At 35.7% G+C, this 12,646-nt stretch overlaps 1 protein-coding gene across 1 annotated transcript; it reads right to left on the bottom strand.

The window, feature by feature from the left end:
- Positions 1 to 8,823: 8,823 nt before the first annotated feature.
- On the bottom strand, positions 8,824 to 11,028 carry LOC147537787 (putative indole-3-pyruvate monooxygenase YUCCA10). Its single transcript, XM_086642846.1, has 4 exons — positions 10,302 to 11,028; positions 9,614 to 9,850; positions 9,259 to 9,378; positions 8,824 to 9,030 (listed from the first exon to the last, which is right to left on the bottom strand). Exons 1-4 carry the CDS (start codon positions 10,908 to 10,910, stop codon positions 8,824 to 8,826), a joined length of 1,173 nt encoding a protein of 390 aa, XP_086498972.1. The 5' UTR covers positions 10,911 to 11,028.
- Positions 11,029 to 12,646: the final 1,618 nt, after the last annotated feature.

Genomic DNA, 12,646 nt, shown 5'->3' with positions numbered 1-12,646 from the left:
AGAGAGTTTGTTGATCATCAACACAGACTGTTGAGTATTACGGTGAACTCTCTTCTTATGTCCGTACGTCACAACAGCATAGTTAAGGAAATTCTAATTCCGGTGAAGTCCCACTAGGAATAAGAAAATCTTAAGGAGGTTACAGGTTATAGATTTCTGAGTTGGCGTCGAAACTGGTCGTTCTCTTGGATCGAGTTTTGTGGCAGATTCTGTTGACATTGGGAATTTTTGTTTCAGTTTCTAGCAGTTTTCAAGATTTGGTTTCGAATACTTATTTTCAGTCAGGGAATCAGACGATTTAAAGCGCTGAGAAGAGCTAGCAATTTTCAAGATTTGGTTTCGAATACTTATTTTTGTTGATTCAGACAGCTCATCGGATAGTTCTTGAAAAGATATGAATTTTGAGTGGTCACACGGAAAGATCGGATATGATTTGGCTATCGTTTCTTATTCAAAAATTTCCATCGTTATCGAATTAATTTGGACTACGTAGTTTCTTCATAGTTGATTCTGGGAGGAAAAAGAAAGAAAAATGTTTAAACTACATTTAATTTTTCACTGCGTTTGTTCTTGATTTGTAACCCGTGATGAGAGTTTTGGCTTAGGTTTATATTTGAAACTGGTTTTGGTGAGAATTCGACCGAGTTTCTTTTATAAACTGCTTTGGAAAAGGTGATTCGAAACACAGAGCGTCACACTCACTGATTGGGATCTTATTTGATCAGATTCGGGCTTAAGTCGGTAAGCGCTGACACACTTCTCTACCTTCTCATAGTTAGGGCTTAAGGTATTGACCTTGCTTACGTGGGCCTCCCTATCCTTCACGTGAATCCCAGGGCATAAATCTCCAAAGTTTCGAATATACCTGAATCAGAGTTGTGCGCGAAGCTCAGTTGTCTTCCGCGTGACTTAAACATTTTAATGACGCTGTTGGGGAGGTCTGCGTACCAGAGTTCTTTCTCCTAGCCTGGATTTTACTCACATCATCTGCGTGTCTGTTCGCATTCGCTGTGCGTTTAATGCCTTTGCGCTTAGGAGTTGGGTTATATTCCCTCATTCTTTGATCTTTTGACGTCAGGCGTTTGATCTTCTGATCACACGCTTTTTGAATTCGCCTTTTGGGTAACTATTCACGTTACCTTTTCTGTCAGTCGTGGGACGCGTGTTATCATTTGATTGCCGCATGGATCTTGTCGCTTCCTGTCACAATATAACCATGTCTGATTTGGTCAGAAATTCGTGGCAATTTCTTGCATTATCATTATTACTTAGGCTATTTTCCAGGCACTTTATTCCTTAACTCTTCAGCCGAGGCTTCTTGCTCTTCATCTTCCCTTTATTGTTTTTCCTAACTCATTATTTTCTTTAAGATTCCTCTCCAAGTCTTCTGATTTTCTCAAGTTCAAGGATAAGACCTTTGTTTGATCTTCGGTTAGAAGTTGTTCGTTTTTCATATTTCATGGAATGTGGATGCTGACCTAAGGTGCTAATTGGGGTCTCTTCTCCAGAAGGCTCGGGAATCTGGCATAAACGAAACATACTGCCTGACCCATTCTCTTGATGAAGTCTTGCCAGTAGTTTTTTTTCCTTCTAGAAACTTGTTGATTTGGGAGAAGCCTTGAGATCTTCCAATCTCTATATATCTTTCAGAGTTTTCATGCTCCTCTTGGATTGTTTTGCCCCTGCTCCTTTTCACTTTCCGTTGGTCCAGTTGCAAGATATTAGATATAATTTCTTCGACTCTCTTGTAATTTCTTCTGTAATAGACCAGAGTAGACGTGCTCATTTTGGTATCTTAGCGGTTATTTCTTCTGTATTAGACATCATGATGAATAAAAGTTTTCTTTCTTTTTTATGACTTCTTAGTCCCTTGCATTAATTTTCCATTGGCTTATTGTTTTTGGCCTCCCTTTGATTATTTTAATTGCGTCTCCTTGTTCTCCATGCGATGCCTTTTACCTTCTGATCATGGTTCCCGGTCGTTTTGAATTCTTCGACGAGCCTTATTTATAGTTCTTGTGTATTCTCCTTGTTTGCCTACCTAAGCAGAGTTTTTCTTCTTGATATTTTACGCCTTCTTAAGTAGTCATAGTTTGGGCTAGCAGGGCTTCCAATTTTTCCTGCTAGGCAGGTCTGATCTTAAAAGCTCTTAGGTTTTTAAATGTTTGAGGCGTGCAGAGCACGACTTTAAGTTTTGCCTGCGAAGCAGGACTTGTGGGTGCTCGGCCAACGAGGCTTTTGTTTAAATTTTGAATACGACTTCTTTTTAATTTCGACTTTTGACTAGGACTCTCTCTTAGGCATGCGCTTTAGCAAGGCTTATGTTTTTATGGTTGGGTTATCGCTTGGGCTATCCGGGCTTTCGTATTAACAAGTTTCGACTAGGGCTCCCCCTTAGGCCTTCAGTTTAGCAGGGTTTATTTTTTGATGGTCGGGTTATTACTTGGGCTATCCGGGCTTACGTTTTAACGGGTTTCGACTAGGCATCCCCCTTAGGCCTGCGTTTAAGTAGGATTTGTTTTTTGATGGTCGGGTTATCGCTTGGTCTATCCAGGCTTACGTTTTAACGAGGTTTGACTAGGGCTCCAACTTAGGCATGCGCTTTGACATGGTCTAGTTTTAATAGTCGGGTTATCTCTTTCGCTATCCGGACTTACGTTTTAATGAGGTTCGACTAGGGCTCCCCCTTAGGCCTGTGCTTTGGCAGGGCTTAATTTTAGTGGTCAGGTTATCGTTTCCCTATCCGGGTTTAAGTTTTAACGAGGTTTTGATGATACTTGAAATGGTCATTCGTTGACTAACGTCAAGAAGTCAAGAAAAGACCCGTCTCTAGGCCACAGGACATCTTAGCCCGAAGAGGTCTACAACTTAAACCCAGAATCGAGAGGTTGGCCAAATTATCTAAGGAGTTTCAGCCTGCCTGCCTCAAACACGACCAGGTCTGCCCAGGGATTCAAAGGAGAGTTGGGGGGGTCCATATAAGCAAGGTTGATGCCTTACACTCTGAACACGGCTAGACAGAAGCGCGCCGCGCGACTACCGTCTTAATCCCAAATCCTCCTAAAGATCTCAGACGGTTAAGATCTTAAGTGTTTGATTAACTTGGGTTGCAAGAGTCTCAAAGGAGGAAGCATATCCTAGAAGATCTATCATCTCAGCAGGATATCTACGAAACATCTTTAAGGAGAGGAACTTCCAATTATCTTAGATACGAGATAAACTCAAAAGAAACCCTAACTAAGAAATAGTAGTTTCAATACAACACGGTGTATTCGAACCGCCTCAATCTCACAGTCTGTCCAAAGCAGCCTATAAAAGGGCATCACATCACCTTCAGCAAGGTACGTTCCCTAAGGATCGATCAATACTCAATACTTTAACTAGGAAAGGGCAATCAGCTGACTGTCATGAGCGTGGGAGAGGTTTTCGAACACTTTGCAAGTCTTCCCCCCAAGTTTCCAGGAGCGGGAGCTAAAGGAACAGTATCATTCAATCAGACGAAATATCAACCATTCAGACGTGATTAAGCATCAAGTCTCTACTTTTAAACTGATAATCAGAATTGCCACTTTTTGACCTCAGCAGGTTACACTAAAAGGAGGATTGACTCTAGCAATATCATCAATTCGGTAACCCGAATCCTTACTCAGTGCTTCTGAAAATTACCTTCGTTATTTTTCTGCTCCAGCAATGTCTTCACAAGAAGATACCCACAACGAAACTGAACGTTCTCAGTTGGAGGAATCGATGTTTGAGGTTGAGCGCCTCATGGGAGAAGAACTTCACAGTGATGAAGACGTATGCAGCCTTCGCGAAGATCTCTGCAAAGCTATAGAGGAGGCAGATTTGGTTTTGAAGGAGCGAGCATTGGGAGAGAAAGTGAAAAGCCTCTAAAGCTCTTCCTTACACCATCCAGTGCTTTCCGAACACATCTCGATGAGTACCGAATGAAGGCCCTTAAGCAGCTATACAAGGAAAGGGAGCAATATTAGACAACACTTTTGGACCCACATCGACAATACATCCCATAGCTCCTAGGGGCAGGTTCGAAATTCAAGGCTGGCCCTGACTTTTAGGTGGCCGAAGTGAAGTTCAAAAATGAGGCCCCTTGTATTATCCATAAATTGAAAATTTACCTTAGGCCCTCAAGAACGTAAATCAACCCCGAACCCATCATACAAAATTTGTGCAAAAACTAAACATCTTTCCCTTCATTCAAAAATGCATACATAATACGCTTATTTTTATCAATTTAATCCTAGTTGGATTTATCGTAATAGTTAACCAACAGACACGGGTGCACTTTTTTGTGATGTTAAAATGGACCAGAGGATATTTAGGCGATTTTGTGGTGTACTTTTTTAGTAATGTTTTTGTTATTCTCTTGGGGTGACTTCTTAAAACATTGAGTTTTGAGATCTCATATAATATTTGAAGGAGATGTTTCACAATAAAGATGGTCATTTAGATTCGTCTAGAGTAAAATAAAGTTTATGTAACTTAAATTATTTTGAACTTAACTACATTACGTATAAAAACAGTTTTAGGTTTTACATTATTAGAAAAAAGACTACAAAATTTTTCGCTACAGAAACAAAGTTCTCGACCTCCATTGATGAGAAGAAACGGATTTGTTTGTAAAGAAATGTAATATTCGGAAGGGTTGTAAAATCCTAACTTTTTTACTCTCATTTGACATAACATTAGCATGACGAAAAATGATGGAAGCCATCCAAAATAAATGCTTAAATAAATTGTACTTTACAAATATGAAAAATTTTATTGTAATAACCATACCATCATGTTGAAACAATTTATTGATGAAGACTTTCAACAAAAAATACAAAATTTAGTGATGAAGCCAAAAGATTATAACTATATATTCTAAAAATATTATATTCTTTTTGTACTCAATCCCAAAATAATGATTAATATCCTACCGTAACTAATAATGTATATTACAAAACACATCAATATGACTGGGACATAATTAATACAAAATAATGTGACTAGGATATGTGATTAGGACAAAATTAACATGATTAGGACTAGGATATATGATTAGGATATGAATTAAATTCCTTTTACTGTCTTAATAATTATTAAACCCCATCTTTACCTCTACCTCCTCCATTATTAATTTCTTTGTAATTATTTCTCATTTTAATATGTACTTACGCCTTCCACATTTTCTCATCTTAATGTGTACTTACTCGTTTCACATTATATCAGATTTTAGTTTTTATTTCTCCTAACACATCAACATAATTAGGACAAAATAAATAATCCTAGATGATTAGGATAACCCCATAGACATCTATATAACAAAACAGAACAAGGTTGTGCTGACTAGGACAAAATAAATGCTCCTAAATGATGATTTGGATGCTTGGATGATGACTTGGACAACCAGATACTTCCTTCTCTTTTAATCTGGGTCGTTCAGACTAATATCACATAAGGGACCCTCGATCGTAACCGTTAAATCCTACTTGACTTGGTAATCGAAACGGCTATATCAAATCCTTGTCGTTCCAATCTCTTTGTCTTCTCTTCGTTCCGTACCTTAACTCCCTTCATCTGAATTCACTTCTTTCCTCTTCTCCCTTAAAATTCTCAAAAGACTTTGCCCATTGCTTCCTCTTTAACCCTTCACTTTCTTCATTTTACCGGAAACTTAAAAATAGACGCTGTGAATCTCTTCCAATCGGTGAAACACTGGACCGTGTGGAATCAATTGAAACGACATTGAAACGTCAATCTCCACGGTTATCCTATTTTTTTTTCTTCACCCATTAAACTGAATTTTTCATTTTTTGCTTATTGTCTACGCCCTCTTCCCATCCCCTACAACTGTGATCACCAACTCATTCAGCAACAGTGTAAGTTTAACTAATGGAAACTTGTTTATCATTACGCAAAATTAGGTTTTCTAAATTCTTCATGAATCCTCTAAGAGCTTGCCTTTATTTTCTCTTGTATTCCCTCAACATCTCTTCCTTTTTCTCTTGCTTGGGATTCACAAATTGAATCAGTATGCTTCTTCCTTGAAACTTAAGGTTTTGCCTCCAGTTTGTTCTATTTAAGGCTTTAAATATATTCATATCATCAACTTCAAGCAACCCTGTATTCACCTTAATTTGTTGTTTAAGTTCTCTGATTTTTTAAAGTGTTTCTTTTCAATCTGTTTTTGTATGTTTCAGGTGGAAGAAGAAATGTTCATGAACAAATTCTATGATTACATATGGTCGTCTCTTATTTCAGGTGGAAGAAGAAACCACCTACTTATTTCAAGACGTCCTAGAATTAAATAGAGGAACTTTTTACTTACATATATAATTGACCCTCTGCTTATATTAGAAAGGTAGGGAGGTGGGATCTTATCAGTTCGAGTGGTTCCTATGCTTTTTACTTGTATATAATTGACCCTCTCTTAAATTTTGTACATATTCTGGTGTGAGAAGCGCAGATTTGTCCGAGTATCTATGAAGAAGTAGGTGCAGTTAACCTCTTATTGATCTCGACCGGAGATAAATGGATTTGTTGTAAAGTACCATTAGCAGCAGTAAGAAAAAACTAACTTCTATAGAGTTTTTATTTAGTTTCTATAGAGTTTTGGTGATTATTGAGTTTCTATGGAGTTTGGTTTCTGTAGGGTTTCTATTTGGAGTTTTGTGGAGTTTGTAGAGTTTCTATGTGGTTCTAATTTTTATACATCTGTATTTCAGGTATGGTAGAGTTACTATTGAGTTTCAAACATCTGCACATAACCTAAATCAAACTACACATAAACATGATTAGTCTTTATAGAGTTTATATTCAATTTCAAACATGAGCACATAACATGTTTGAGAAAACTCCCCAAATAGCTTACACCCTTGGCTAAATTTTGTTATGTTGATGACTACCTAGGTTGTTGAAGCTGGTTTGAGGTTAGTTTATATTATATAGCAGTGAAATTTTAGTGAATTTGCTCTTCTACTGTATATTACATGGCAGTGAAGATTGACGGTGTTTATACCAGGTCTGATTTGAAGTAATTCGAGTTTTGTTTGTGTTTTTTACTTCTGAATTAGTTTATATTCTTATAATAGTGAGTTTCTAAGATTATTTCATGGTTATTAGATATTTTAATCCGTAGTATTCATTTCCCAATTTTGAATATTGATTTGTTAACCTTCTTAATTGCCTAAATATCTAATTTTCAAGTTGTGATCCTCCAAATAAGCTAGCACGGGAGACTCTATTTTTCTTCTTCTGGGTAAAAGGTTTACTGATTTGCTGTCTACTACTCTATTACTCATACATAGAGGGTATACATTTGCATTGTTCCTGATACTTGTAAAGAAACGGAAGAGTGAATCGAGTATTGTAAGATTCAAATTTGTCTTTGTTGTGCTCGTATCTCTTAGTATAGTTATGGATTCACGGATGTATATTCGATGTGCATTAGTGCTCATCGATTCCATTCAACGGCTTAACATTTTTTTTTCCTTCATCACTTCCTGGTTTAGAAGTTAGGAACATTCGTGGCTTATGAAAACAGGTCTTATATGAAAACCAAGTAGTTGATGAGAGTAGATGTACCTCTAACCCTGCTATGTTGAATTGACACATGGGTTTGGTCCGAAATTACTAAATATAATTGTAAGGCGTCTTGCTTACGGTTGGTGATATGCTAATTAGGTATCTGATAACTGAAGTTTCTATAATCTTTGGTTTTCCAATTTGTCTGGATGAAACCTAGATTGTCAAGTTTTAGTTACTATTTGATTCATTTTTCTTTTATGTAACATCTTTAAAATTTTGCTCAAATGATCTTCATTCAAGTAGGTTTAATCTCTATAAGCTTATTTCTTTTTTTTAATTGTTTTTTTGATAATAAAGTACTAATTAGCAGGCACTTTCTCGAATTTTCCACCATTAGCTATTCATCCATTATAGTGAAATGAAAGAACTATTACAATTGACTCTGTTTCTGGAACTTGCTCTTTGATTCTATATTCTTATAAATTGCAGAATGTTTTCCCTCCATTATAGTATTATTATTTCATTCGTTATATGTTTTTAAGTATAGGTGCGTGATGTATAGCGCCCCAAATCCCAAATCTCAAGCCGCCTTGAAATCGAATATTTGAGACCTTCAAACTGGATCCACGAGCGACGCCTACCTTGAGTGCACAATCAATACCTGAAAATAACAACCCTAGGTTTATGACCCTTCTCTTTAGGAGAGGAACCATTCGAAATGAAGGGTCGTAAGAAAAAGAAAATATTGGTTGTTAATTTTAATTGATTTCATTTCACTTAATCCCTAACAAACTATTACCAGTCTTTATATAGTGAATCAACAGAGAGAAAGACGAAAACAAGAAAAGCTAAAGGTTTGTTACAAACGGTTATAGGTTGTTAGACAGAAAATAACAACCCTAGGTTTATGATCCTATATGTCTCATCATGATCCTGTGCATCGCGCAGCTAGATAAGCTCTATTAAATTTGACTAACGAATCATAGTCTTGGAAGCTAAACTTAAATATTAGACAATTGTATACGCCAAATTTTTTCATTGGTTATTGGTTGGGGGCAAATTAAAATGAACCGATATTTCAATTCAACAAATTTAGATTGCTCAAAACGTAGTCAAAGAATATCTTTTCATTAAAAAATTACAAGATGTATTACCCGACTAAATTTTTCATTCAAACAATTATGTTTACAATTATCCAAAGGATAAATATTCTAAATACCAATTTACAACAAAAACTCTCTTGGAGAGTTAAAGGTGTGGAACCAAAATTTTATTCTGACCAATGCTATACTGTCACAATATCTGCTTCAACGATAGACCAGATATCTTTTCACTAGAAATGACAGACTTGATGTCATGTGTTATGGCTTGAGCATCCATGGAAACTCCAGCTAAACCTCTACGGGAAAACCCAGCACAATATATCCCATTTTCCCCTTTCCAGTGAGTAGGATATTTGTTCTTCGGCATCCCATCATTATTTAGCAAATACCCATTATCCTGCACATATTTAACAAATGAGCTACATTTTACTCAATTTATCAACCAAATTACAATAACATCACTTCTTAGTATTATTGGAGTCAAAGGGATCTGGTGTCTAAGTTGTGTTATCTTGGCAAGTTCATTCCAAGCACAAAATGGGTGACATCGAAGGGGCTTCTTAGTATTATTGGAGTGAAAGGGATCGGGTGACTAAAGTGATCAGTAGAAACTAGAATCGCTTACCTCAACCCAAGCATTTGAAGCACGATAACCAGTTGCGAAGACAATGACATCGAATTTATGCAATTGTCCATTTTGAAAGGTCACATTATTATCTTTAACCTCCAATATCTCAGGTAGTACCTGTGAACACATATTAATGCATCATAAGTTCGTAAACATATAAGATCTTGATACGTGGGTCAATTACTTCGAGAATGCATAAGGGTAGCTCTATAGGCGTGTACATCATCAAATTTGATGATTTATTTAAACTATTGATTAGTACTTTATTTATGGCCAGATTGAGCAAAAATCTTAACTAATTTGCCTATTTGTATAAAATGTACTAAATTATAGCGACAGAAATTATAGTTACCTTGATGACCCCACTTTTTATCTTTTCAACCGTGCCAACATCAATAACGGGAGCTTTGCCTATTGTGGCTTTCTGGGTAAATGGACCTTCCGTAGGCCTACGGATGCCATACTTGGTTAAATTGCCGTATCTGAATCTAGCAAGTGTAGCAACTATAGTATCCATTAGTCCAATAGGAACTCCCATATTTGAAAGAAGCATACCGAGGTATATCATCTCCTTGTTTACAACATGCACCTGCATCCATATCAAATTTTATTTTAAGTTTGATCAAACATTTCGATAAAATTACCTTTTAGCTGTGTATTTGCAAAGTTGGTCAAAAGGAAATCGGTGATGCTAGTTTCCCAAAGAGGTTGACAAGGGGTTTGACATAATGATGAGGTGGATGCTTTTCATAAGTAAAAAAATTTATGAGCAATTTGTTTTAATCTGAGTCGTTCAATTTGAACGGTTCAGATTTGAGTCATCCGTTTTTTCACTTATGAAAGGCATCCACCTCATCATTATGTCAAACTCCTTGTGAACCTCCTTGGGAAAATAGCATTTCCCAAAGGAAATTTAAACTCGGTCTATTTTTTGTTTTAATTTAGTTTAGTTGTTTTTATCGACTTTTTTAATCTTGGTCTCTGTAAAGTTTGTACCAAGAAAACGAAACTAGTAAATATGAAGATAAATTTAAGCTTACCGGACTCCTGATAACAATGGAAGTTGATGCACCACAATTTGAGAGATCGTATGCTATCTCCATGCCAGAATTTCCACACCCAACAACTAAAACATTCTTCCCATTATAATCTTCACCAGATTTATATTGGCTTGAATGGATTATTTCTCCCTCAAAAGTCTCTAATCCAAGTATTTGTGGAATATATGCATCACAATTTTCTCCAGTAGCCACTACTAAGAATTTAGCAACATATATCTCATCCACGCCAGTATCTGTCTTCTTGACTTTGATTTTCCATTTTCCATGGATATCATCATATTCCGCCGACTCAACTGACCGATTATATAATGGGTTGACATTGAAGTTGGATACGTATTGATCTATATATTGGATAAAATTTGCTCTTGGAATGAAGGTAGGAGTATTGGGAGGATGTGGCATATGAGGGAGATGGCAAAATTGTTTGGCTAGGTGAAGCTTCAATCTGTCATAGGATCTTTTCTTCCACAAGGAAGCATAACAATCTTCTTTCTCTAAGATTATATTAGGAATAGATAGAAGATTGAGACATGCTGAAGTTGCTATTCCTGAAGGACCTGCTCCAACAATTACAACAACTTCCTCCATTGCTTGAACTAATATTGCTTGATATGTTAGCTCCTCTGTTTTAAGTTTGGTCGAGAAATTATTTTTAGGAAGGAGAAGAGAGTCTTATAAATATGAGTAGTAAATGAACAATCTTGCATGGAGAATCTCATAAATATTACAGTAAATGACACAATCCTTGCATGGAGCATCTCATAAATACTAAATGACACACCCTTGCATGGAGAATCTCTTCTGCATGCTCACCTAAAAGAATTTGTACGATAGGGTTTGAAAAAAGGTTTGATTCAGCCATGGAAGCCCTTTGCAAGCTTTGGAATACTTCAAATCAACCTAATATAAAGATTGACAAGACTTCATATGATCTCACTCCTTCATGCGATTGTACTGATTGGCACTAGAAAACAAAATATAGATTTTGTTACATGAAAATGAAGAAGATGAAAGCTTTTCTATGTCATTTTCTTCATGTCTGTTTCTTTAAGCTCGTTTTTCATTCCGCTGGAAGATTTGCGGTTGAGACGGTGAGGCAGTTCTGGTTGAGGTCTTTGTTTTACGTGATATTTTTTTCTTCGTTGGTTCATCTCTTCTTCTTCTTCTTCTTCTTTGATTCTTTTCTTTAGATTTAGTTCATCACCACCACTAAGTTTTAGATATTGTTTTTAAGTGCAAACTAATTCAGATATATGAATATGAAATTTTTCAGATTTGAAGAAGAAACCTAGGTTTTTCTGTTATCGTGTTGCAAATCGCGTTTGCAAAATCTGAGCCCGAGATTACAGTCTGTAAAGCTTGCAAATCCAGTTTGCAATTTACATTTTGCAAACACTAGTTTGCAACTTACATTTTGCAACCCCCAGTTTGCATTTTACATTATGCAAACCCTTGTTTGCAATTTACATTTTTTCAAGCCCGTGTTTACAAAAATTACAAACTCAATTTGCAGAAAAAGAACAAAAATGACGTTTCACTGAGTTTTTTTTTTAAGTATTGTAAGTGGATCTTGTTAGAAAGCTAATGAAAAATTCTTTCTAATTATATAAATTTCATACAAATCCGACATCTCAAGAAAAAGTTATATAGATTTCAAGTGTTTTAAAAATAAAATAAAAGAATTAGTTACAAAAACGACAAAAGGGTACTTTAGTCTTTGTATGGTTTTGACCTGAATAATAATTAAAAAATGTTTTGTGTTTTTCTACTAATTTTCAATATTATTTTGACCTTTTTAGTTCTTGTCCCTTTAAACAGCATTTAGAAATAAAACAAATAAAAACCGAAAACTCAATTTTAAATTTTTTTAAGCTAAAAAGGCTATTTATACTTTGTTTGGTTAAAAACCAAAGTCTTTACATTTTGTTTAGTTAAAACTCTAATTTTTTTTTGCAACCCTCTTGCAAGTTTTTGCTAACCTCTTGCAAGCTATTACAAATTACAAAAATACCTAAAGATTTGAAGTCTTGAAAAAATTGATTGATCCCTTTTCTGCGAAATGAAAATTTATATGGTATTTTTGACAAAGTTTTTCGAATTAATATGTAAATTGATAAAATTACAAGAGGGTAAAAAATTAGTCCTGTAAATAATATAAATTTTGGGTTAATTTCGTAATAACCTCACATTTGTGGCCGTCTCACCGGTTTGACCCTATAAGTGTGCGGCACTTTGTTTTGGCCCCCACTGGGATTTTTTTTCAACTCTTTACCCTCAGAGGCCAAAAAAGAAATAATTTTTGAAAACAATGAAATCCACCTCAT

This window comes from Eschscholzia californica, unplaced genomic scaffold (assembly GCF_041429995.1).
Source record: "Eschscholzia californica isolate CP2 unplaced genomic scaffold, dmEscCali1.0.p SCAF_5, whole genome shotgun sequence".
In the NCBI taxonomy this organism is placed as follows: Eukaryota; Viridiplantae; Streptophyta; class Magnoliopsida; order Ranunculales; family Papaveraceae; genus Eschscholzia; species Eschscholzia californica.
Note: the sequence above shows the minus strand (reverse complement) of the source record. Positions and strands in the feature narration are given on the sequence as shown.